General features: G+C 42.1%; 1 protein-coding gene across 2 annotated transcripts in view; it reads right to left on the bottom strand.

Annotated features, from left to right (window-relative positions):
- TMEM38B (transmembrane protein 38B) overlaps positions 1-23,189 on the bottom strand; it is a 29,904-nt gene extending 6,715 nt beyond the window's left edge. The window contains exons 1-6 of one of the 2 annotated variants that reach the window (XM_084225010.1): positions 22,995-23,189; positions 18,485-18,641; positions 15,749-15,933; positions 14,886-14,973; positions 12,772-12,889; positions 6,613-10,884 (exon numbers count right to left, since the gene is read on the bottom strand). In XM_084225010.1, coding sequence (XP_084081136.1) covers positions 10,678-10,884; positions 12,772-12,889; positions 14,886-14,973; positions 15,749-15,933; positions 18,485-18,641; positions 22,995-23,100 — 861 coding nt within the window. In that variant the 5' untranslated portion in view covers positions 23,101-23,189 and the 3' untranslated portion in view covers positions 6,613-10,677. Of the gene's footprint in view, positions 1-6,612; positions 10,885-12,771; positions 12,890-14,885; positions 14,974-15,748; positions 15,934-18,484; positions 18,642-22,994 lie in introns of those variants that run through there. The other variant, XR_014616911.1, reaches the window with a different exon arrangement.
- Positions 23,190-25,750: the final 2,561 nt, after the last annotated feature.

Here is a 25,750-nt window from a genome sequence, read left to right as displayed (position 1 = left end):
TCTAGAGACTTTAACACACTGCCAGTGACTGACAACAGAGAGCTGGAAACAGATCTGCATTTTCTGATCTTGCTATTTACAATACACCTTAAATGTTTTTTGGGGCACACAGGGACAGTATTTTTGCTAGGAGAATGCCACCACGGTCGGTAATGGTCATTCAGACTTTCTCACAGTTGCTCTGTAATTAATTTGGCAAAGTGTTCTGGCAGATGGCAGAACTGTTCACATCAAGCTCTCCAGACAGCAGCAGCATTCAGGCCATTCCACAGGTGATCTTGGAGTGCCTGACCCCTCTCTTTGTCCTGAACTGTCCTGCATTTTTTGGCTGTGTGAAAACATCTGCACACCCACCTGTCAGTCACAATAATGCAAGGCAAACTAACCCCAAGCAAGTAAGAGGTTTTTACTCTTTCAGAATCATTTAGGTTGGAAGAAGACCTTCAAGATCATCAGGTCCTGTTGTATAGTTCAGCCCTCAGAGATTTGGTAAACACTACAAGACAAATGTAACAAAAGGTAAGGTGCTCTAAGTTAGACCCAAGAGAGCAGTGCAGAGTGACCCATGGCTTTTCACTGTCCATATGCAGGCCAACCTTGTGCTCAGCTAATGTTAAACACAGCTCCAAGCCATGACTCCAGGCAAGACCTTCGCCAAGTTTTACAGCTTTTCCTATCTCACAAGTCACAGCCCTGAGAACCATCAGGTAAGACACTTAAGTGAGGCACCAAGGACCAAATAAGAAAATTTCTCTGCTGGTGCTCTATTACTGGCTGGGGGTCTCTGTACAAATCACGAACGGGATGGGACTGCTGAGGGGCGCACCTCGAGCTGTTTGTTTTCCAGCATCGGTCCCATTACATGGTTATGACAATGGGAAGATGCCAGCAGCTCACATCCCCAGCAGCAGACAAAGTAACTGAATGTTATAACTTACTTTAAGTAAGTTTTTTGACCAGTGACACAAAGCAAAAGCATACTGACAGTAGTTCTACCCAACCACTATAAGCACAAGTACCTTTTGTTAAAACACTGCTTGCTTATTTCAAATACACTACCTGCTTGTAAGCCTTAAAACACAATGCACAGAGCTCCATTATTAAGTTTCAAACTTCCTAATATCTTGCTAGATAGACTTTTCTGTAGCTTAGGGAGTTATTCTAGCCAAGCGTTAATACACAGACCATTGTTCTATTTGTCCTTGCTTTTCTACTTCTTACATAATTTTTCTGCTGACCTATCTCATGGCTGCTGCTTAGCGCTAATCACAGTTCTGCTGTTTCTGAGGCCTGCCTTTTGTAGCTTTCCCAAAACCCTCTGATTTAAAGGATTCCCACAGTGTTCCTCCTGGCTGCTGAAGCAGATTAGCACTGCACCCTGTTTCAACACTTCCTGTATTGCTTTTTTTCCAAGAGTGTTTGTGTTTCCATAACACTGAGCACAAGCCAGATAAACAAAGTGGCTTTCCCCACTTGTTTGAGATGCTCTGTTCTTACAAAATGATGAGCTCAATAGCATAAGTTCCTACAATTTCTTTTTAAAAAATCAATACCCTGTCCCTATTATTAGTACTTATGTAATAGGCTTAAACAGGTACTTTTAGCACCACCTTAACATTGGAAGGGGAAAAGGATATGACTGCTGTAAGTAAGACTAAACCATTCAATTTTTTTTCAGACTGAAGCATTTTGAGGCTCTTCAACAGGAGAACAACGTTTATTTTAATGTGGCTGACATCAGAAAATAACAAAACCTCTTTTACGACCAGATTATAGAAGTAAAACTCTTCGCTGCAACCCAGACAGCAAAGCAAAGCATCATTAGCACATCACCACAACTTGATAGATAAGAATTTCTCCCCACCACCCAAGCTTTCAAAACCCTGTATCATCACAGAAAATTTCCATACTGTAGTATGATGGGTCTTAAAGAAAAATTATGTCTTGGGGGAAAAAAAAAAGTGGGTACTTATTACACACAGCAGATATTGCTGAAACTTTTCATTAAACTCAAAGTCTGCTTTCTGAATGAGATGACAGCTTCCGAGAAAATTTTCTGTCAATACCTAAGCACATGATTGAAAGTAACTGAAGAAATTACTTTTTTCCAAAAACTATTCATTTTACTGTTTGACCATTTCCCCATGATGAATTAAACAACAGTTTTTCAAAAACAATAACACTTCTAATTAAAATAAGGGGAGAGATAATTTTCACCCATGAAAAATATTTTTTTTAAAAACAAAATAGCCTAATTTGCTTTCTCTGCTTCCCAGACTTTAAACCAATATAGTGTTCTAGGAAAGATATGTTTCCTTGGAGTCAAACCCATTTTCAGCTGGAAGAAAGCCCTCAGACAAAGGAGCTGTGCTTAACACTAATAATTAGTGCATTTAAAATACCCTTTCATGTGGGCTCCTGAAAGCATTCTACAAATAATGAACTGCACAGAGGCAAGAGAAGGACTTCTGTTTTATATGAGAGGACTCACTGACAAAACAAGTGCCCACCTTTCAGAAGCAAATATAAACACTGCTGCTACAACACAGCCATGAGTCCAAGGGTCTCTCCAGCCCAGGAGCCTTTTGTTTTCCTGGTAGGGAAAATGCTACAGTCATGGAAGGTGGGCTTTCTAGGGTGAAGCCAGTCCTTCATGCTCCAGATGTGCTGATCCCTGTAATTTCCCCAAAAAATCTGTCAGCACCTTTCCCTGGGGGACAGGGTCTGACAACAGAATATTGGAGAACAGGTCAATGCACTCATATGGCCACAAACTAAAAAGAAGAGTTGTTCCACTCAACACCAAGAGTCATTCCTTTCCATCGAGGGTAGTAGAGCACAGGGACAGTTTGCCAGGGAGGGTGTGGAGTCTCCCTCTCTGGAGACATTCCAACCCCACCTGCTCCAGGTGACCCTGCTTTGGGAGAGGTCTGGACTGGGTGATGCACAGAGTTCTCTAAAAATACTCTCCCACCATCTGACAGAACTCTGTGAATCCTGCCTGAGTCACAACTGGTATCTAACTGATGCCCCTGGATGAGCAGTGAGAAGCCCACACTAGGGGCAGTTAAATTCTGAATTCTGTGTTGCCTGACGTGATTACTTTACTGCATGCCTAGAAGCTAGAATGCATTTTACCAGGAATATCCTTTTCAATGCCCTCTTTTTTTTTTTTTTTTTTTTTCCTTTTTCTGTCATTAATCAAGTGCCCAGATCCCACTCTTCTTCACATCATTTTACCCTGGGTAAAAAAAAAAAAAAAAATCAAAATCAGCACTGCTCAAAGGTATCACAAGCACATTCTCATTAGTAACTTGAAATGCCTGGTCACATTCTTGTAGGTTATGCTGCAAATGTACCCCCAGGGGTCTTACCCAGCCTGACCTTCTTAATCATTGCTTTTCCTTGCAGCATTGACACTCTGATTTCACAGACATCCACACAGACCAGGTACAGACTCAGGAATGCAGCATGTCACCTCTTGGGTCAGCCACAATAAGGCTGTACCAGTATTAGAACCATATTCCTAGGTAATTTCTGACAACAGTCTGGGCTCCCTCCTCTTGCTACACCATGTAATAAGATGTTGCATAGCATTCCCAGGAGTTACTTCACTTTGTCCTGACTCCTTGTGTTCTTGCTTCAACTTGGTCTGAAGCTCACTAACCTTGTGCTCCATTCTGTATGCATTTGAGGACAAGAACACCATCACAGCAATGCACAACTTGGAAACTTGGTTCCTGTGTCTGTATACAGTGGATACTCTCAATAGCAATGCCTGAGTTTGTTTCCTGAAAATTCACTGCTTTCCCAAAGTATTAGCACTAATTTTTATGGGATTTTGGTAAACTAGAATTTGGCATCTGTATCTTCCTACTTTAACAGACACGAGCCTTGAAAATTTGTTTTTTTAACAGCATTTGTGTTCCAGCTTCTTGTAAACTCAGTTATGATCCAATTCCTGCCAAACTTACTCAAACAAAACTTCAGTCTAATATAAGCAGGAGATTTAAGTAAATATAAGAGAAGGGAAAAAAATCATCAACACATATGATTTCTAAAGAACCATTCTTTTGGCAAGGCACTTCTAAACACTAGCCAGCTACAGGACACCTGGATTATACTTGGAGAGATGGATTCAGAAGAATCCAACCTGATCCTGAACTTTTTAACCCATAATGTCCAGAATAAATAAAAAGTACATGTGTACTTCTTGCAGGAGAAGATACCCAAATTATTGGAACATTAGTTATTTAATTCCAGACTCCAGCATGGCTTCAGTCCCAGCAGTTAAAAGCCTCAGGCAGAATGAGTGTGACTCCCTGAGTAGCATCTGAACGATCAGACAGGAGGGTTTTCCTTAACATTCACCTGCTATACTGAACTAAAGGCAACTAAAAATACTTTGGGTAATTGGACTGCAGCCAAAGAACACACCCCAGCTGCCCAGAGAGATGGGCCTCGCTCCCAGCTTGAAAATTTCAAGTAAAGCACTCAGCCTCTCTCTCTCCTGCTCTGCTGCTTTAGGTCTCCAGGAGCTAGAAAGCAAACACCAGAGAACAACTGCCTCCTTTGCAGGAAAACAGCTCACTCTGGGAGAGTCAGAACCAGGCTTTGGCGCACCATGGGTGGCAGGTTAAGTAAAAAGAGCAAAGTTTTCACACAAACAACATTTGAACTGCAGAAGTTGCTCATGTGATGAAGCAGTTACCATGAAATTGCACCCTCTTCAATATAAAACTGATTTCTTCACCTTAGATGTTTCTGACATTCAGCTACGACAATAGAACCACGTAAGTTTGTATTTTCATATTGCTCAGAGTAAGGCACTTGTTAAGTGCCTTAAAGGTATTCTGAAATTCCACTGAAAGACACTCAAAAATACTTCCACATAATTCCTAAACACCCCAGGACCATAAATGGGTATTATTTGCAGAGAACAGAATGTGTGCCAAAAAGCTTTAGATCAAAGTATCTTCCAGTACTTTTATTCCAAATTTGGCCATGAAAAAGTCCAACTTAAAAACCAAAACCATCTAATCTAGCCTTGACATTCAACTGTCTGATAGCAGTCTTCTTTTAAGGGGGAGGAGAAAATTTGACCAAACTGAAGGTGACTCTGATTGAAATGACTACCACTAAAAAAAATTTTATCTAATTTATTTTGGGAAGAAGTGCCAAAGCGCTTGTTAAAATTTCAGCCAAAGACAACACAGTTTCTTTCTTTTAGATGCATGTTTCTTCCTTTTTTGCCCTATAGTTTCTTTCACAAGAACTACGTGACACTGGCAGTATCAGCTTCCAGGGTCAGTAAGGGCTGCCTCAACCTCTCACAATGTTTCAACACTGAAGAAATCTTTTTTTCATAGAATCAAAGAATCAGAGCATAGTTTGGGTTGGAAGGGACTTTTAAAGGCCATCTAGTCCAACTCACAAGCAATAAGCAGGAACATTTTTGACTAGATCAGCACCTCATCCAACCTGATTCTGAAGATTCCAGGGATGGGGCATCTGCCACCTCTCTGGACATCCCACTTCAGTGTTTCACCACAATCCTCATAATTTTTTCCCCTAATATTATCCCCTGATTTGACCTTCCTTCAGCTTAAAACCATTACCCCTTGTTCCATCATTACAGCCCTGCTAAAATGTCTGCTCCCACCTTTCTTTTAAGCCCCCTTTAGGTACTGGAAGGCTGCTATGAGGTCTCCCAGGAGCCTCTGCCCCCAGTTCTCCATAGGAGAGGTGCTCCAGCCCTTTAATCACTTTTGTGACTCATGTCTTTCCTGCACTGGGAACCCCACAGGTGCAGGTGGGGTCTCACCTGAGCAGGGCAGAGGGGCAGAATCCCTCTTCCCTTGCTGTCCATATTGCGGGATGAGCTCAGGACAGGTTTGTCTTTCTGGGCTGTCAGAGAACACAGCTGGGTCGTGCCCAGCCTCTCACCCACCAGCAATTATCAACGACAGGGGTTAGGGGTTGTGCAACCCAGGTGCAGGTTGCTGTGCATAAACTATTTATCACACTGGATTGCAGTAGTTTTTATTTGGGATGCCATTTTGATCACCACATTCTGCTTCCTGACTGTAGATAAAACCCACTGGCAGATCAGTGATCTTGCCTGAGAATATTAATGTATTTCTCTGTCAGTCTTCATGTTACTATCTATTCCTCGCTGAACAATTTCACACATTTCACAAAAGGCTTTTGATTGCTTAACAGAGCAGTTTTATCAGGACAAATGCAAATTACTATTTACAACACATTTTTGATTCTCATCTTGGCGTCAAATGGTGTTTTTCTGTTGCTACTCATTTAAGACTTCACTTAGACCTTAGAAATGAGGATTCACCTTATGAATTAAGTGTATTCACTCCAAGTAAATCTTGCATTCACTGTCTAGACTGTTGGAAGATGTTAGATTTCAGCATTCCCCTTATGCTGAGCAGATTCAGATTCCTAGAGAAGACAGATGTTTGGAATTCTTGAACAACTGTGTCTTGCCTAACAATACACTGAAGAATCACATTTCAGATGATGGTACTGCTTGTGTGACATCCTCCCATCTCCACTTTTTTTTTTGCAATAAAATGAAATGGAGAAAAAACAGAAGAGGAAAGCAAATAGCATTTATTGTCTAAAGAAACTTCTGTTATGTAAGCAAATTTTAAGGTGTTCCTTTTTACACAAGCTGGGTGTATTTAGTAGAAATTACTCAGAACAGCAATTGGTTGAACCAGGAATATGCCCTTCTAGCCCAAGAACTGAGCTGATAAAGCAATTTCTGAATGACTTTTTTTATACAGGCACAAGGCAGCTTCTCCTAATTTTACCAGGTTAATGACAAAATTAGATACAGCCGAGTAGTTCATATGTGCAGCTGTGCTGAATCTGACAAGCTTTACCAGAACAGTTATAAGAAATTGTTAACAAAATTCTCACACAGAAAAGTCTACCAGAGATAGAAAACTATCAGCATAAAAGCTGGAAATTGTTTATTTAAGACACCCTGGACACACTGTATTAATATCTCCGACAGAATTCAGGTTAAACCCTGAGCAACTGGTTATCTTTTTCTGTGTCATAAAATGTAGTTCTCAGAACATTTGCATGTAGCTTTTTTGAGCACTCATCCTTCAGAAACATGTGATACCTTTAAACACAAAGTTTTGTTTTCATGGTGCTTAAACAAGGATTTCTGCCAGCATAACTTGTGTTCTGTCTCACAATATACATTTTTTGTGCTGTGTATTATTTTTAAGGTGTTCAGACAAGAAAACATTTTTTAAAATTTTAATATGGTTGTCTTTAACTCTGAAAATTAATACAAAACAATACATTTTTCCCTCTAATTGTAAACTTGTGAAAGACTTAGTCTAAGAATATTTTCACATTGACTTGGGCTGGGAATAGTCAGTTTTCATGCAGAATTTCACACACGTGTAACATGGTTCCATGCCACAATCCCATTCTGTATGGTTCATGTGATCTAGAATACACAATTATTCAGAAAAACATCCAAAACTTTAAAAAACCATGGACAGGCAGCATGTGCTGGTGTTGCTTTATAACTAGCTGATTATTAACTAGTCGATTGGCAGCTTCAAGTTAATCCATGACATCAAGCTACAAAAAAATGAGACACCAAGTGAATACTCCAAGCATTTGTAACTGAGCACTAAGTGTCAGTGTAATATGACTGCCAGTGGAATATGACTGCCAGTTTGTCCAAAGAGTTTGGGGTATTTTGTTTAATTCTTCTTAAGTGTTAAAGAAAATAGTAATTTTAGCTTTCAAGGTACAGCAATGAAGTTGCAATGAAGTTGGATTTCAAACTGAGTTCAATGCTTTTGGTCATCACCATGGAAATGTGACTACTCAGGCACAAGAAATTTCTTTGGTACTTTTATTTTTCTTTTCTCTAAGCACAGCATTGGTGACAGCTTTTCTAAATTTAGAGATGTACCTGGAACTAGAACTTTGTCTTTTCAAATCAGATCTCCCTCCACATTCTCTCTGGCATTCTGCACAAAGATTAACCTAACCCCTCTTTGCTGAACAACGCTCTTCAAAGCAGTACTCTCTGAAGAAAATAGTCTAATTTTGTAAAAATGGTTTATTCTGAAAATTGGCACATCAATGTAAAGATCCCCCTGAAAAGATTCTATTCTTATGTATTGTAACATCTTTAAAATGCCAAAGTTCTCAGTTATGAAGTGAATGCCACTTAGAACTGCTTCACATCTTGAGTAAAAAAAGAGATGCAACAAGCAGAAAGCAGCAAGATTTCAGCAAATGCTAATAAAAACTTTCAGTGCTTCTGACATTAAAGAGTGGTTTAGGTTGGAACAGACTTTTAAGATCAAGTCAAGCATTAACTCAGCATGGCTAAGGCCAACACTAAACCATATCCCCATGTGCAATGTCTACACGCCCTTTTAAATCCCTCCATGGATGTTTACTCCACCACCTCACTGGATAGCCTGTTCCAATGCTTTTCACAATTTCTGTGAAAAAATTCTCCTTAATATCCAAATTAACCTGCCCTGGCCCAGCCTGAGGCCGTTCCCTCTGCTCCCGTCCCTGTTCCCTGGAGCACAGCCCGACCCCCCGGCTGTGCCCTCCTGGCAGGAGCTGTGCAGAGCCACAAGGGCCCCCCGAGCCTCCTTCTCTGCAGCCTGAGCCCCTTCCCAGCTCCCTCAGCCCCTGCTGGGGCTCCGTTCCCTTCCCCAGACACGCTCCAGCCCCTCAAAGTCCTTCTTACCATGGGAGGCCCAGCACAGCCCCCAGGCTTTGAGATGCGGCCTCAGCAGGGCCGGCCCAGGGCCGGGCCCTGCCCCGCTCCCGCTGCCGCCCCACGGCCGGCACAGCCCGGGGCCATCGGCCTCTCGGCCCCCGGGCACCCCTGCGCTGGGTCCGGCTGCCGGCACGGCACCCCCGGGGCCTTTTCCAGCCCCTCTCCCCCAGCCTGGAGCTGCAGGGGTTGTTGTGACCCGAGGGCAGGAGCCAGCACTTCCCCGGCTGTCCCTCATGCCGTGGATCCAGCCTGGCCAGACCCCTCTGCAGAGCCCTCCTGTCCCCGGCAGATCCACATCCCACCCAGCCTGGGGCTGGCAGGAGCCGGCTGAGGGGGCCCTCCCTGCCCCGTGCAGAGCTTTGGTGAGGATGGCAGGCAGGCCTGGCCCTAGCTCTGATCCCATGGGAGCCCCCCTGGTGCCGGCCCAGCCGGGTGTCCCTCCGTGTCCCAGCGCTCCCGGCCCTGCCCTCAGCCCCTTCTTCCCCCAGGGCACAGGACCTGGCCATGAGCAGCGTTTCTTCAGGAGATGCTGTGGGAGAAGGTGCCAAAGGCTCTGTGAAGTCCGGGCAGACACATCCACAGCCCTTCCCTCAGCCCTGAGCGGGTGACCTTGGCACAGGAGGAGATCAGGCAGGACCTGCCTCTCCTAACCCAGGCTGGCCGGGGCTGATGCCCTGGCTGTCCTGCTCCTGATGGCACTCAAGGTGACCTGCTCCAGGGCCTCCCTGGCACTCAGGGCTCCTGACAGGCCTCCAATTCCCTGGATCTTCCTTCTGACCATTCCTGTAGATGCATGTCACATTTGCCAACCTCCAGTGAACTGGGACGTCCCCAGTTTGCCTGGAGTGCTGGTAAATGATTGGAAGTGGCCCAGCGAGCTCTCTGTCAGCTCCCTCAGCATCCCTGGGTGGATCCCATCCCACCACTTGGGAGTGTCCAGGTATTCTAGCAGCTCACTGACCACTCCCTCGTGGGTTATGGGGGTAACATTCTGCTCCCATCCCTGTGCTGCAGCTCAGGATGCTGACTAAACAAGGTAGATGTACTGCCCAGTATTCTTCCTAATGAAGTTTGTCTTTGAAAAGAAATAAGTGCATATGCTTGGAAAAAAATGCAGGCAAAGAATGTCTAGACCCAAATGAACCAGAAGATAACTACAAACTACTTGTAAAACACTAATGTGGCAAAAAACACCTACATCTCAAATGCTTGCAAATAAGAATCCAAGTAAGCCAACAACAAAAATATTGATGTGCTTCTACTTGCCAACTAAGATTTTTTAAAGTGCCAGTTAATATTTATGAGATAATATACTCTCATTTTAGAACATTTAAAAATATTATTTTAAAATATTCACTTTAAGAAATGAAGAAAATCTAGATCAATGCAATGTGAATTACAACAATAGTTCAGTTACTTTTCTAGTTTAAAGGCATTAAATCGGTACATTTTTATGATTCTACACAATGCAATGTGATTAAGCCTCACTTAATTACTTTTTTGGGACATGCCACAGTGAACACCTGACAGTACAAATCAGTGTTATCAAAATGACACATAAGAACTGGGGGATAGGAAGATGTGAAACAAGTGATACAGTAGGAAAAAAAAAATGATTATCACATTTTTGAAATTATCTTTTCAACATATAAGCATTTGAAGTTGTCGTAAGTACAAAAATTAGTAAACTTTTAACCACTATAAAAGTTCATAGTTTTAACTCACAAACCCAACATGTGCATTTACACATAGCTTACACAACACATCCCAAGAAGGCAAACCACAACACATCCCTGTTCTCCTTTCCTTAGAGAAACGTCTCAGCCAGCCTAATCTGGAAGACACACATCTTCATCACCATCACAAGGATTTCAAGTCACTTATTCTGTTTTCTTTGCTTGTTTTTTCTTAGCACCCTCATGGTGCTGCTCAGAAGGCTGGTCACAGACTGAAGAGCCGTTGGAAGATGTGGCACTTTCCCCCTTCACTTTGGAAGGTGTCTTTTGTGAGCCAAAAAACATTTGGCCCACTGCAGCCTCAATGGGAGCAAGTGGAGAAGTTGCACATCCTGTCAACATCATTTTTACCTACGAAGAACAAGGATCAAGTTACAATAAAAGTTGTGATGGCTTCACAGGTAAACAAGTTCAAAGCTGAAGGGGTGTATGGCATTTTTAACTTTCTACACAAGGATGAGGCTGTGCAATCACCAACAGAAGTCTGCTCATTTTAGCTGAAAGTGGGCAAAGAAAATGCTTTTCTTTCTGACCAACACTCTTCACACAGCTATGAAGGGGATCTACAGGGAGGTTAGAGAGGGATTTTTCTTTGGGAACTGGAGCAATAGGACAAGGGGGAATGGGTACTGATTGAAAGAGGGGAAATGTAAACTGGATTCTAGGAAGAAATTCTTTACAGTGAGGGTGGTGAGATACAGGTTGCCCTGAGATGTTGCTGATACCCCAACCCTGGTAATGTTCAAGACCAGGCTGGATACAGCCTCGACAAGCCTGGCCTTGTAGAAGATGTCTCTGCCCATGGTAGGGAGATGGAACTGGATGATCTTTGAGACCTCTTCCAGCCCTTAACATTGTATGACTCTATGCTTCTATGAGCTATACACAAACAATGTGCACAAAAAAACCTCCCTGAAAGATTCATCATCCTGACAGCAAATTGAATTTAATGCCATACATTTAAGGTGAAGACCAACTTTTATGTGTAAGTTTTGTGCCTTGTTCAAACTGAAAAACTAAACAGAGTGGCTTCCTTCCACTTAAATTGGAAGAATGGAATGTGTAATTCCATTTTGAATGTATAGCTCCATAACCAGACTTTAATTAGAATTCCAGACAGCCATATTCATTCCATAAAGTTCAGAGATTTAGGTGGGCACCCCTTAGGACACGTAACTTGGAATCAGGACTAAAAAACCTATTTTTCAGATCCGGGTACTGGACAAGTTTATATTGCAACAGTTTCTACAGCTTTCAGAGACATGCTAAGTTTCTAGGAGACATTATTAAAGGACTATACCAGATACACTCTTGCTTTATTAGTTTATTTGCTAAGTGGGTGCGAGTTCCTGACTGTCAGTACAACCATCAGTGTAAGGATTTAGTTACTCCAGTGAAGCTGGACAGGCAGCTTCTGTGGACACCTGCAATTTCTCACTTCCAGAGTAACATTCCTTTCCTTCTTCATTCCCAGCATCCACAGTTCAACAACGCCTTTATCATTTCAGATGGAAAATCAAGGACATAGGCTTCAAGCCTTGGCTCCCTAAAGTTAACTTCTGCAGAACTAAACTTGTCAGCTCCTTCCCAGAAAGGAGACTGGCAACCACACTTCCACACATTCTACGGTCTGTTCAACACCAGCTCTGGAGCTCTTAAAATTTCCAGCTATCAGCTAACAGAGATTATGTTTTCTTAAAAACTAGTAACCCAGAAGAAAGAGATCATCCTGGAAATGAACAAGACTGGAAGGACTGAAGACTTCAATAGAGAAGTAGTGTCTATTTTATTACAAAATAGTTACAGCTACTTCAAAGTAGTTTTGGTATGCCTTCCCTTCCCACCCAAACACTTATTGTGTGAACATTTTAAATCAAATGAGAATCTTACAGACCCACTGGCGACTGCATAGGTACACACAAAAGACAGAGAACAGGAGAGTTTCGTTTTCATTCTACAAGAATAAGCCTTTTTTTTTTCTTTTTTTGAGATTACAGACGAACAAGCCTGGAGTATCAAATACTGAGTGCCAAAATTCCCGATTATTTCTTTTCCTCCCTGTTTCCTGCATACATTGAACAGAATCAGTAACAGAACAGGTCATCCATTCTGCCCATGTACAGAACTCTAAACACATATCTTCAGCAGGAGCTGGCCTTCCCATCAAGCAACATGCATTTTAATAATTAAATAAAATATTTTCTATTATTTGGTCACTAATCACTTTCAAATTCTTACCTTGAAGACAACAAGAAAGATGGTGTATAAAAACACAAGGTTGTGCTTTGCTATTGGCAAGTACTGTCTGCGTTGCAGGGTGAAAAGAACTGCTCCTATCAAAGTTACCTTCACAGGGCTAGAAATCAAACAAAGAATGTTAATTTCTCTTCTCTGCTCTACAGTGGAAGTTGCCTGGAAAGCAATACATGTTCTTAAGTGTGCAAAATAATTATTTCTGAATAGAACTAATGAAAACTTGTGGTAACAGTGGTAAGATCCAAAATTCAGCTATAACTAAATTAAGATTTTCACTTTATATACTATTTCTATGCTGTCTGTCCATAAATCAAGTCCAGCACTACTTCAGACATCCAGCAAACTCCTATTTGACAAATATTCCTCAAATCAATGCTCCTATTCAGACTTTATAGGTCAGTTTGATTCTCTTCTTCCTCTCCCAACATATCTTATTGAAGACTTAAATTACAGAGCTCACACTGCCTGGACTAGACATAAAAACAGGTTCCTATACTATACTCCAGGAGTTAGTTACTCCAAGGACCTGCTTAAGGTGTTGAAGAGTAACATAGTCCAAGTTTTGGTCCAGTGTAACACTGCAGCAGCTCTGGGGCTATATCAGCTTAAAACTGAGTGGAGCCAGGCCTGTATGGCCAGGTTTTGTCAACACAGCTGTGCTGACCTGAGACATACAAAGATTTCCACTCTGTTTCCAGTTTACAGCAATCTTTGTTGCAGTACTGAATCCCTTCCTAGGTATGCAGCCAGAAAGCAAGAGATATTTGGTCAGTTATCCAGAATTCTGTGCATTTCTTAATCTGCATGTGACATGTACAGGTGACATTCGTGTTATTACAGAGCATCTATTGTGGATATGTTCTTCACTGTCTTTTCAGGAACCAAAAACAACATCAAATTCCTGCTCAAAAGCCCAAAAAACAACTCTGTGTACACAGGCATCTCATCCATTGGCAAGATGTTTGATGTTTTTAACTCTGTAACTGAGTTCAATCTAATGCTCTTAAGACTTATACATAAACAAAGCTTTTAAAATCTTTTTTGAGCCATGTCCACAGTGGAGAAGGAAAATATATGCAAGTGATGCCAATCAGTAAGCATTGTTCTGGTGTTGCACCTGAAAAGACAATTTTATTTGTGTCTACAGTGCTATTTATGAGAGTCATCTTTTCTTCTGGAAGTTTACTTTCAGGACTGCCATTTAGGCACTGACAAGAGAAAGAGAAATTCTAAATACCTGGAATTTCAAAAAAGCCAACAACTAACACAATCCACAAAAAGTTGAAATATTGCCAAAGAGAAGGCTACAAATGTCTCTCCTGTTATTCTGTGTCTAGGAGTGACTGCTGAAAAGCAAGATAGCTTTTTAAAAAAATAAAATTATTATTTTTAAAGACCCGACTGTAACCTGGGAAAGATCAAAAGAATTTTAGGAAATTATCACAGTGACCTTATCTTGACTTACAATAATAGCTTGTGGCTTTCCAGCCTGTTTCAATTCTCATTTTACAGAGAAAACCAGGAGGCATGTAATATTCCTCATTCTTTGCTTCTGTAAGAGAAGTAACTTTTCCCATCTTGCAGGTCATTTCTGCTATACTGAATAACCAATTTGTACCTTCTCAAATAATTGATGTCTTTGGAGAAAAATAGCACTGGCAGCAAAAGTAAGAGTGACAGTGTTCAAAGGAAGCCATCTTAGTGATGCTCAGAACATACATCAAAATTCACTTCTGTATTTCTAGTTCCACTGTGCTTTCATCTTGGACAGAAGACCATGTCCCTGTAAGACAAACTGAGCCAATACTGCTTTCTAGCAACTCCCCACTAGGTCTTTACTACTTTCTGACAAGTTTTGTTGACTTCTCTTCCCATTTGCAGCTCTTGGGCTGTGAGCACAAAATGATTAAAACATCTTCTAAAAGTCCCAAAGTTCATTGTCCCATCTTTCAAATTACACACACCAAAAAAGAGTACAAATGTCCTAATGGTTTGTGGGCTTTTTTTTTTTGGCTTCAACCACTGAAAGTAAGCATCCACACAAGGACCCAGCAAAACAACAGCTAACTTGTTGCAGTTTTTTTAAAAAAACTTACTAGGACATGTGTAGGAGCTCATTGGTTTCAGGTTTCCACACTCCTCTCACCAGCTGCTCAAAGTTGGAAATTAAGCCTCCACCAGCACCTGAAATTGCAGAGATTTATAGCAAATTTCCACTGCCATTGCTCCCAGAAAAACTCGTGACACCAGGTGCTAAATGTGACCAAAGCCCAGACTTAAAAAGACTTAATCCAACCTCTCATACAAACAAGACTCAAACAACAGCCACAAGACCTCAGAGGCTGAGTTACTCAGCAAGAAGCTCAGGTCTGCCTGTAAGGGACAGCATCTGAACTGATGCAATCATCACATTCACATGTGTTGCTTTCCACAGCAGCACAGAATCAAGCAGAAACAAGAGCTGCACAACTACTTTCTGAAGTGACCCTGCTGGGGCTGCAAAGATAGCTGTCAGGAGGGTGGCTTCCAGAATTCCAAATGGCAGGCAGCCGACAAGGGTCGTCCCCATGTTTAAAACCAATTAATGGTTACAACCTAAAAACCTAAGATACCTAGTTCTCCAGCCTTGTGCAAGGACACAGCTCTGAGGCAATAATGCAGTTGGAAAGTTCAGCAACAGCTACACAGATGATTTACTTCTTTATTGTCATCAACTGCCCATCCTGCAAGCTCTCCTAAGACCTTCTGAAAGGAACTCCCCTCCAAGTCCTTCAATGTCACCCTTAATTCAGGCAGAAAATCTGCAGCACAGGCTTCTTCCTTCAGGGGACATCAGACTGCACCAGGACTACCATGCCCAGCACAGCAAGGATGGTGCTACAGTTCTGCTGAGGGGCTAGACATTTAAACACCACCTCAAAAACCCCAAACCCTCAGAACAAGATGCTGTGCATGTTACCTCTGGCCCAGCCCACAGCCACCATGATAATACAGGCATCTTTGTAGACAATGTCTGCATGTGCAATGCCATCTGTGATCTTCCAAGTCCTTGTCACTTCTTTCATCCCTGCTACCAGAAGACGAAGAGGCAGAAAGGAAAAGCAGCGGCAGAATATGTCTTCTGGGCAGTAAAACACTAGATACCTGAAAATCATCAGAAAGAAAACATTAGCCACATTTTTGCTAGGGAATTATCTTTTCATAATCTTTAAAGATATTTTTGGAATATGACTAGCAATGCCTGATATACTACTGACAACTCAAAGTCTCATGGCTCACATCTTAGAACAAATTTGAAAAGCTTCTGAGCATGCCTGAGGTTCTTGCACCAAAACCAAACATTACTGCCTCACTGTCACAGAGAGGAATCTGCTGAAGTCCATGCGAAACAGCTTTACATTTTTCCAATTGTTCTACACCTTATATATCACATCTTTATAATTCAAGTCATTAAAGTGGTATCTGATTGACTTTGTGTGGTTTGAGTGTATCTTGTGAGTCATTTTTTGTTTAGTTCAGTGTAGGGGGTTGTTTTGTTTTGTTTGGGATTTTTTTAATAGGATTACAACAGAGTGGTAAATTAAATGCTGACTTCCAGACTGTAAGTACCGGGAATTATATAACTTCAGCAAGAATGCCTCCACTAGTTAATGTCATACTACATGAAATGCATGGCTATTTTTAAACACATTTAACATCTTAGTACTCACCAATTCTAGCTTTTCCAGCTTGCCAATTGCAAGCACATTTTTTTATTCAAAGCATTGAGAGAACAATACACAAAATATCTTTGATCAACTTGCTTTTAAAACCAAGTGACGATGGCTAACAGTTAAATCCTAAGTGAAAGCAAATTTTAAAAGATTAGATTAGGTGGTGTTTTATTATATGTCTTCAGTAATAAATAAAATCCAGTTCTTACTGAGACATTCACAAGAACCCAATCAAGAATAAGTATCTTGATTAAGTTATCTTAAGTAGATTATTTCAGCACAGAAGTAAGAGTAATAATCGCATAAGAGCAGAGAAAGCGTTTAAAGAGAAGGATAAATTTTGTTTTCTTAAAAAAAAAAAAAAAAGACACTGCCCCTTGCTTTAAGGTTTTTGATCTCAATCCTGCCTACCAATAATTTCTGAGGCCCTTCCCTTTATCTCTTATTGTAAAGTCAGATGCCCTGTCTGCAACCAGGCTTCAGCTGATATGAAGCCAAAGACTTAAAGAGAGGATGTATTTACAGGCTACTGCAAAAAGCCATTTAAACCACCTACTCCCCAGACAACTCACCACCAGAACTAATTCAGATCTGCAGAATGTGGGTTTAGGACCCTGAAGCAGTGGGGACAAGACCGAGGCTGGCCCTGGAGGCCCACCACGGCATTCCTGCCTGTAATCTCTGCTAACAGTAGATGCCGCTGTCCTACAGACTATTCAGGAGCATTCCTCAAGCCCAGCACGACTCCACTCACTTTCCAGCCCCAAGTGTGGCTTGAGGAGTTCCATTTTGCACGATCTGGGACCAGGAATTAAGGTCACTACACTCAGGAAGAGGGGACTTTGTAAAGCTGGAAGCTTAAAACGTTTTGTAACGTTCACAGCTCCTCACTAAAACCTCCTTTAATTTGTGCACAGCAAATCACATTTGACCACGGTGAGTTAAACAGAAATCCTGCTCTCTTCAAGTGTACTCCTAGTTCATGTCACTTGAAACTGGCAATCAGTCTGCCCACATCAGATTAACACAACCACAGGCAGATTCTGGAATAATTTACTAATAATACATATTGTTAATTTCACCAAATTAACTATGTCATCTTCTACTGCAACACAAAGGCCATAAAACTAATACATATACCCAGACAGAGAGAAACACTTGCTTTCATTTTAATGAATTTGCAATTGTAAAACTTATAGGACACGTGAGACAACTAAAGGATTTTAAGCAGGCCAGACTCTCCAAATATAGTGATTGAGATTTCTAAACTCAAAACCCCACTGCTGCTCATAATTTTTGTTAGGTTTGAAGTTTTCTTCAAAGATCACTTTCTGGAACAAATGAACTCCCCTGGAAGACCACATTCATATGAAAATAACTCCAGAATGTTTTTTTTAACTGAAAAGCAGGCCAACATGCCTAACACTTGATTCAATCATACAATTCAGCTAGCTACTGTCTTCCACCGCAACATCTGCCCATCTGGGATGGAATGAAATACAGAAAAAAAAAAGTGTCTGGTACTAGGAACTGGAGGAAAGATGTGCCCTGGAACTTCAGTTACAGGAAAAGCCAAAATTTTTACACCAGCCAGGTTCTGGTCTTCAAGAGCTACTTTTTAAAAACCTGACGGCATTTATAACATACCTATTTTCAGTAAATCAGCAACCGAATAACTTCATTAAAAAGTAATGTTTGCAGCTCTTTGACCAGGAATACTAAAAAAACCTAAGGCAGCTCTTTGACCAGGAATACTAAAAAAACCTAAGGCCAGTCTAATCTAGCAACAGAGCATTTGGTTACACAGCGGGCTGTTAGAGTTGCTCTCTGTTCCCAGACAACAGGATTATAGAGAATGATCCTGGATGAAGAGACAGCATCCAAATCCACAACACTTTTACCTTGATGGCACAGTATCAGCGTACAGCATACAGCTTCCTTGGAGCCAATATTACTCATCTTACCCAACTGTGGCTGCTTACCAGACTGAGGATGCCAGTAGAATATTTATGGTCTTTGCCAGAAATGCTACTGGAGGTTCACCAAGCATCAAGGAAGACAAAACTGAACCCCCAAAGCAATAAAGCATTGCACTAAACCAGCAGGCCAAGGGACTTCGGACCGACACTTCCACAATGCCTGGGGGGAAAAAAAAACAACCATATAACATTCTGCATAAACAGAAATGAAAACCGGAGAATAGCATCATGTTTTAAAGGTCAGTATTTTTCAATTTAGTTCCTTCAGATAATGAAAAATCCTCCAACAATCAGCAGGCTCTCACAGGAAAATTTTCCAGAAATACAAATCTCAGGGTATGGTGACTTTAACTTAAGCTCCTAAACAGAAGTGAAAGGCTGACAAAAAGTGTTCTCTGAATATCTTTAGTGCATTAGTTTGTTATATCTAGGTACCAAGAAGAAAAAGCTTTCAGAGCATAGCAGCGAGGTCTTCTTGTTACCAGTTTGACACAGGGACACAGTTGCTTTCAAATTTGTATTAAAAACACCTAAGTGGCTAATCTAAACAGGATTGCTGACATTTGGAGGGTTATTCTAGGAATTCCATTTCTGCTTTTGAGGGTTCCAAGAATTCAAGGCAACTGTTTTCTCTTCTTTTCTCCTAATATCCTGCTGTGACTGCTGGCCAAAATGAAAGCTGTTTCCAAGATAATTATCAAATCGTTTTCACCTGCACTCTTGAAGGGTGGGGGGGGGAAGATTACCTTGAACTATAATAATACATGTAAATTTCCCTCTTTACTAACAGGTTTATAGTTTGGTTTATTTCATCATCTTTAAAATGAACTATCATTTTAAAAAGCAAGTTAACTATGCCAAAAAGAGTACATAATATTAAAAAACTATTCTGGAGGTAATGGGAAGTATTAACCATTTTCAGAGGAAAACAACATTTTACCAAAGCTAGAAATATCCTCAAGTAGTTGTTTTGAGTACTTCCTTCCACTTTGAAAGTTCAGTGTTGCCAAAGCTTCCCTTTACACTGCTCCTGAGCTGTTTGCCTGAACAAGTTTAATTTTCCATAGTCCAAAGGCTGAAGTTCACAAAAGCACTACTGTCTGCCCCAAAACGAAGTTTGACATCTGCTCCCAATTCAGAGTAGAAGCTTTGGTTTATCAAGAATTTCTGTGGGAAAAGAAGCTCCTACCAAAGATGAGAGGCTCAAACATTTAAAAAAGCATACAGCACTCTCAATTCATTCAATGCATTAACAAGACTGTTCCAGTTTTAGTGCTGGCATAGATATCAAGTACTGCAGCACTACCTAAATGCCCATAAAACAGTCAATTTATAAAAATGATCACTCCTAAGCATTACAGAGTACTTGAATACAAATAACATCTCTTTTGTTTCTAACTATTTTGTAATTTATTTTTCAAACTGCAGTACCTGGAGCTCTAAGTTAAGACATTTGCAAATTATTAATGGCTTTTGCTTACTACTTTTGGAGTAGGTTTAAAATTGGATCTGAAGAGAGAACAGAGACCTATTCTCCTGCCCAACAGTCACCAGCTTCTCCACACTTCCTTTGCCTCACCACTAGCAGCAAGTGTTTTTCAGTTCTGAGGGCACATCCAGATTGTCCTATACCAGTAAGCTCCACAACAATGCATGTAAATTTATTCATTTTACAAATAAAAGGTCAAGAAAGTGGAACCTCTATTGCACTTCAAGATGTTTCTGTTGGTCAGCACTAGAAATGGCTCAAATGCCAGTTTTTAACAATTCATACCTGCTTCCTAACAAGGAATATACACAATACAGAAGACAATGAGGCAAAAAAAGTGGATACGGGTTTAAAGATCATCTCAGCATTGCTACTTAAGTTATTACTAGGGTGTAGCTTTTCAGAAGACAAATTCAGTTTTAAGTAGGTCATTATACAAAGTGGTCATTTATATTTGTCCTCTGATGCATCCTCTAAAATTAATGAGGCATCACACAACCACGCAATGGTGGATCTGCCAGAAGGCCACCAGCCCTGCAGATGTACGCTTCTGAAAGTTAAGGAAAGGTTTCAAAACACAAGGATTAATTTTGAATATGGTTTTAAGAATTGTTCCTGAACAATAGTAACATTAAAAAAACCAAACACAATCAAGGGAAAAAACTTCAAAAAACCCCAAACAAAACAAAAAACCAAAACAAATGCACAAAAATACACTAGCAAACAAACAAGCCAAACGTTTACCAACTAACTATTTCCGTCAATAGAATTATATCTGCTTCAAACTTTTCTGAATGTTCCAAATAGGCAATAATGCATACTACAGACAAATCTATGAGCACACCAGCGGGATTTGTACATAGTTTGTCTAGTACCCCATTCAAGCACATAGAATATCATCAGTTAAGAAAAAGGTTTTATGGAGTCAGACTTAACAGAGCAAGACTATGCTGAAGAAATTATTTCTCTTCAAATCAACTCAAACACATCACAGAAAAATGTCAGGAACAAAACAAATATGACACATCCTCAACCATCAACACCTTTTGCTGTCCCTCCATCCCACAAAAAGAAAATTGCCAGCTCTGCACCTGGCTGGAGTTACAAGCAAGCAACTCCTAAGACACTCTCAAAGCACTAATCAAGAACTCTTCTTTTAAAACACGCAGAAAGCCACAAATTGGCTGCCACTGCTGTAGTTTGCCAGTAACAAGTGAGCAAGAAAGCCTGGCTAGGAGGATTGGAAAAGTCCCAGTCAGTGTGCACCCATCCATGATCCAAATGCCCACACTGCATCTGATTTTAAGCAGTGGGGGTGGGTTGGTATTTTAATGAGACAGTAATCTGGGATAAAATGAATGTGGCTGTAACTTGACCACATACTTCTTACATCAACAGGCACTCAAGGCTATCCCGTAATTTCCCTGTCAAATATAGCTACTGTTGTAAGTTTCCAAAAAGAACATAAAGCCTAGACAGCATTAATTGACAATAATATATCCATACTGAGTATTCATAATAACTGTTATTTCAGTTATGATTTAATACTCAGTTCAAACCACTTGGGAACTGAGAAACAGGCCAGCAGGCAGTCACCTGGATTACAGCTATTAATTCCAACTATTAGAAAATACTCAGGAATTCTGAACTACCAGCTATTAAGCCGAGAAGGAAAAAAAAAAAAAATAGGAGCATGGATCTGACCAGACTACTGACAGCAATTTTACTTTCCGTAAGTGCTGTCTCACTAAAACTATGCAGAGAGGCCTCTCTTCCTTATCTTTAGGTGTGCCCATGACTGAGGGAAGTTTAAAAGTACTGCATGATAACGTCAGAAAGTCCCTTTCTAAATGGAACCAACACATTACACAATGCCACAGCCCAGCACCCACTAAAAATTTTAGCAGCATTAACAAAATTTGGTGAAGATTCTAGAATGCATAAGCACTTTATAGCAGTCTTCACAGTCTGTTAAGTGCATTTCCCCAGCAGATGGTCAAAATTCACCTTGGAAGACCTAGGAAGGGACCAAAGAACAAGCTCTCACCAAACAAACAGTGCAGAGCCCTAGAAATCTGAGGCAAGCAGCAGCTCCCAAATTTACACTATAACCCCAAAAGCCAGCTCAGTTTCCCACACAGTTATCACCTGGGATGCACAGTTACTGTAAACATGTCTAAACCCACACCACAAGTAGCTTAATTCTAAACATTGAAACCAGGCCAGCGTCTACATTTGTGACAGCAAAAGAAAAAAAAAACAAACGCAAAAAAAGAAAAAAAAAAAAAGGCTTGGGGTTAACAGCCACAGTGTAAACGATTTTCTGGAAGAGAGCATGCAGACTGAAGTGCCGTGATGTGCTCTCATACAAAACCTTGTTAGTTGAAGTGGAAAGCTTCGCTAAATTCACTTTACAATCTACAGGGTACAAGGCTGACAAGCCACTGGCACAGGACCTACCCATGAGAGTCCTGAGCTGTTTCCTACAAGACAGAAAGGCCTTAACAACCCCCTGCACAAAACAAGGGGTGTGAAAGATGTAAGGTCTAGTTAATCTCTCCTCTCAGATGCAACTGTGGGCAGAGAGATATTGGCCTGTGTTACACACACATTCACTGCATAAACCCATAAACCTAACTTCGAGGGGCCCCAGCCCTTTTACTCCAAACTTCACAACTCAAACAAACAAACAAACAAACAACTGAATAAAAAACTCAAAGCTTTCCAACATAACTCTTGGCTGATTTCGCCAGCGCCTCTTAAGTTCTGGAAAGCGAGAAAAGCTTGGCTGGGTGTCTTTTGCGGGCAGTGAGACAACGCTTATGGACAGACGGACTAATGCAGGCGGCAGACAATCAATCCCCTTTGCACGGCCACGGGGTAACGGGGACGGCGGCTCCCCTCGGGGCCCCATCCTCACCCTGCCGGGGCTGGGCACCCCGCAGGGCCGGGGGACAACGGGGCAACACCGGGATTGCCATGGGGGTGTGGGGTGTCCGCCCCGTCCCGTCCCGCCCTGCTCACCCCGCTGCTCCTTCAGCGCCAGGATGGAGGCGACATAATGCGCCAGGTCGAAGAAAGGGAACATGCGGAGGCGGGAGAAGCTCAGCGGCACCTGCCACAGCTCCATAGCCGGGCAGGGAGCTCCCGGAGCGGCCGCCCGGGACGGGAGAGGCGGGAGAGGCGGGAGAGCCCTCGGGACGCGGCTTGGCCGCTCCCGGCCGCCGTCAGCGCGGGGCGGGGCGGGGCGGGGCGGGGCGGGGCGGGGCGGGGCGGGGCGGGGCGGGGCGGGGCGGGGCGGGGCGGGGCGGGCGCGGCGCCTCACGGGGCTGTCCCTCCCTCAGCCCCGCGCCTCCGCTCTCCGAGGTGCCCGTCCTGCCTTTTGTTTGCCTTTTTTTGGTCAAAAAGCTGATAGTCCTGCTCCATGCACAGTTTGAGGTCGGTTGTGGCCTCCCTCAGAGCCTCTGCTGCGTTTGTGTTGTTTCCCTGCGCACCTCGTGTACAGGTCACTACACTTACCCTGATACATTGTTTTTTCTCTTTTTTTTTTTTTTTTTTTTTTTTTTTTTTTTTTTTCCTGTTGGGTATTTCTGAAGCTCATCAAGAGCATTACCATGTATACGGTCGGTTCCATATGTGGGCTTTCCCAGGTTAATGCCGTCTATTCATCAGTTACTGAGGTTATTAATGTACCCCAGGTGCTGCCAGAGCTCAGCAGAAACGCTTTAATGCATCTTTACATCCATTTTTACAGTGAGGGCTAATTTTACCTCCCTAAAGTTCTATATCCAATGTGCCACCAATCTCATAGTATCTTCAGCAAAGCTAGTTTGCTCGTAAACTACCCAAGTGAAACGTTTTCGAAGATCTGCTAACTCAAAATATATGACATTTCCTTTTTCTTTGTTCTCCAGACTTGGAGGATCTGAAGGAAAATCATGTAATGAGAATGGCTGGGGTTGGAGGGGACCTTATAGCTCATTCATGGACAAGGACACCTTCCACAATCCCAGGTTTCTCCAAGCTCCATCCAGCCTTGGACTCTTGCAGGGATGGGGCAACCACAGCTCCTCTGGACGCCCTGTGCCAGGTCTCACCACCCTCAAAAGGAAAAATTTCTTCCTCATATCTTATCTAGATCTACTCTTTCAGTATGAAACCCTTCCCCCCTTGTCTTCTCACTACCTGCCCTTGTAAACAGTCCCTCCATCTTTCTGACAGGTTCCCTTCAATTTACTAGTTTGGGAATTTTGGGCTGGTTTTCCCCACTAAATTTTCCCTGAACTGTTCCTGTCTTTTCCATTCAGCTCCGTAAGAAGAACTCCTAAAGGCTCCTAAAGAACTCCTAAAGGCTCCAAGTTTTGCACACTGTGTGGTGAAGTTAAGCAAAGCAGTCTGATCATGTGCAGCTTTCACAGGTGCTCTTGAACTTGTTCTTTGCCTGCCAAGAACCAATTTCAGGAAATAACTGAAATTGTGGAATCATTCTGGGGAAAAGGTTTATGCCACTCAACATAGCAAACACTTGAACTGTTCCCAGAATAATTTCAGTTTGCTATGAATAGCGAGCTATTATTTTCATTTATTTGCCTTTTATCAGCGCCATATTCACAGAATAAGTTCCTATTCTCAATGTCACTTCATTTCTGTGCATCCAGTGACTCATTTGCTCCCTGAGAATTGACCCATGTGCATGCAGCTCATTTCTATTTCCTGGCCATTTCCATCTTCATTTCATCTACATGAAGAGATCCTAATTTAGTCAAAGTGATCTCTTACTAGCCTTGTCATTAACAAATCTAATTCTTATTTTCTGTCATGCAGACTTGGAAACCACTGTTTGTTTTCTAGAGCAGAATACCGACTTGGCCCAGTTTATAGGTAATGAGGCATAATACATAGTAAGCTGCATTCTGTAGCAGAAATGAGTTCAGTATAATTTTGTTTTCCCCTGAGCAGGGCTCTGCACCCCTGCAGCCGCAGCCACGGAGCTACTGACGGGATTTAAAACGATGTAGTCTTTTTCACTCCTTGCAGTACTGATTTATCCCCACCGAGTGGCATCCCTTTCATTGCTAGGCAGTGAAAAAACTACTCAGGCTGTCTCGTGTGTGATCGTAGGAGGAGAGGGAGGGAAATGAAAATGGCAGTGACCGCAAGGAACCTACAGTGATGCAAAAAAAAAAAGAAATCGCAGTTTGGGCCAGCAACATCTGCACTGCAGCCACCTCTGTGCCTGCAGCTTGTGTAGAGGTACCCAAATTCTTTAACATGCCAACAGTGATACCTCTTCTGGTGCTATTTTGCAGCAGATCAGCAATACCCACCTGAACTTTCAATTTTTAGTCAGGTTCTCAAATACATAATACTGCACTGTCACTGCACCTGAAGTGTTGCTCTCCAAAGCAGAGTTGTGCTGGTTTGGGCTGGGGTAAAGTTAATTTCCTTCCCCGAGGCTGGTGTGGGGCTGTGTTTTGGGTTTGTGCTGAGCTCAGGGGTGATGATGCAGAGATGTTTTTGTTATTGCTGATTGAACAGAGCCAAGAGTTTTGCTCCTTCCCCGGGCTGAGGAGACCCAGCTGGGACAGGTGACCCCAGGGATGTTCCAGACCATGTGACATCATGTTCAGTGTATAAAGTGGGGGGGAAAGGAAGGGGGGACATTTAGAGTGATGGCATTTCACCTCCCGAGTCACTGTTCTGTGTGATGGGACCCTGCTCTGCTGGGAATGGCTGAACACCTGCCCAAACATGGAAAGCAGGGAATTCATTCCTTGTTT

Source organism: Fringilla coelebs (assembly GCF_963513975.1).
Source record: "Fringilla coelebs genome assembly, chromosome: Z".
NCBI lineage: Eukaryota > Metazoa > Chordata > Aves > Passeriformes > Fringillidae > Fringilla > Fringilla coelebs.
The sequence above is the reverse complement of the archived record's forward strand: the minus strand, read 5'-3'. Positions and strand labels throughout refer to the sequence as shown.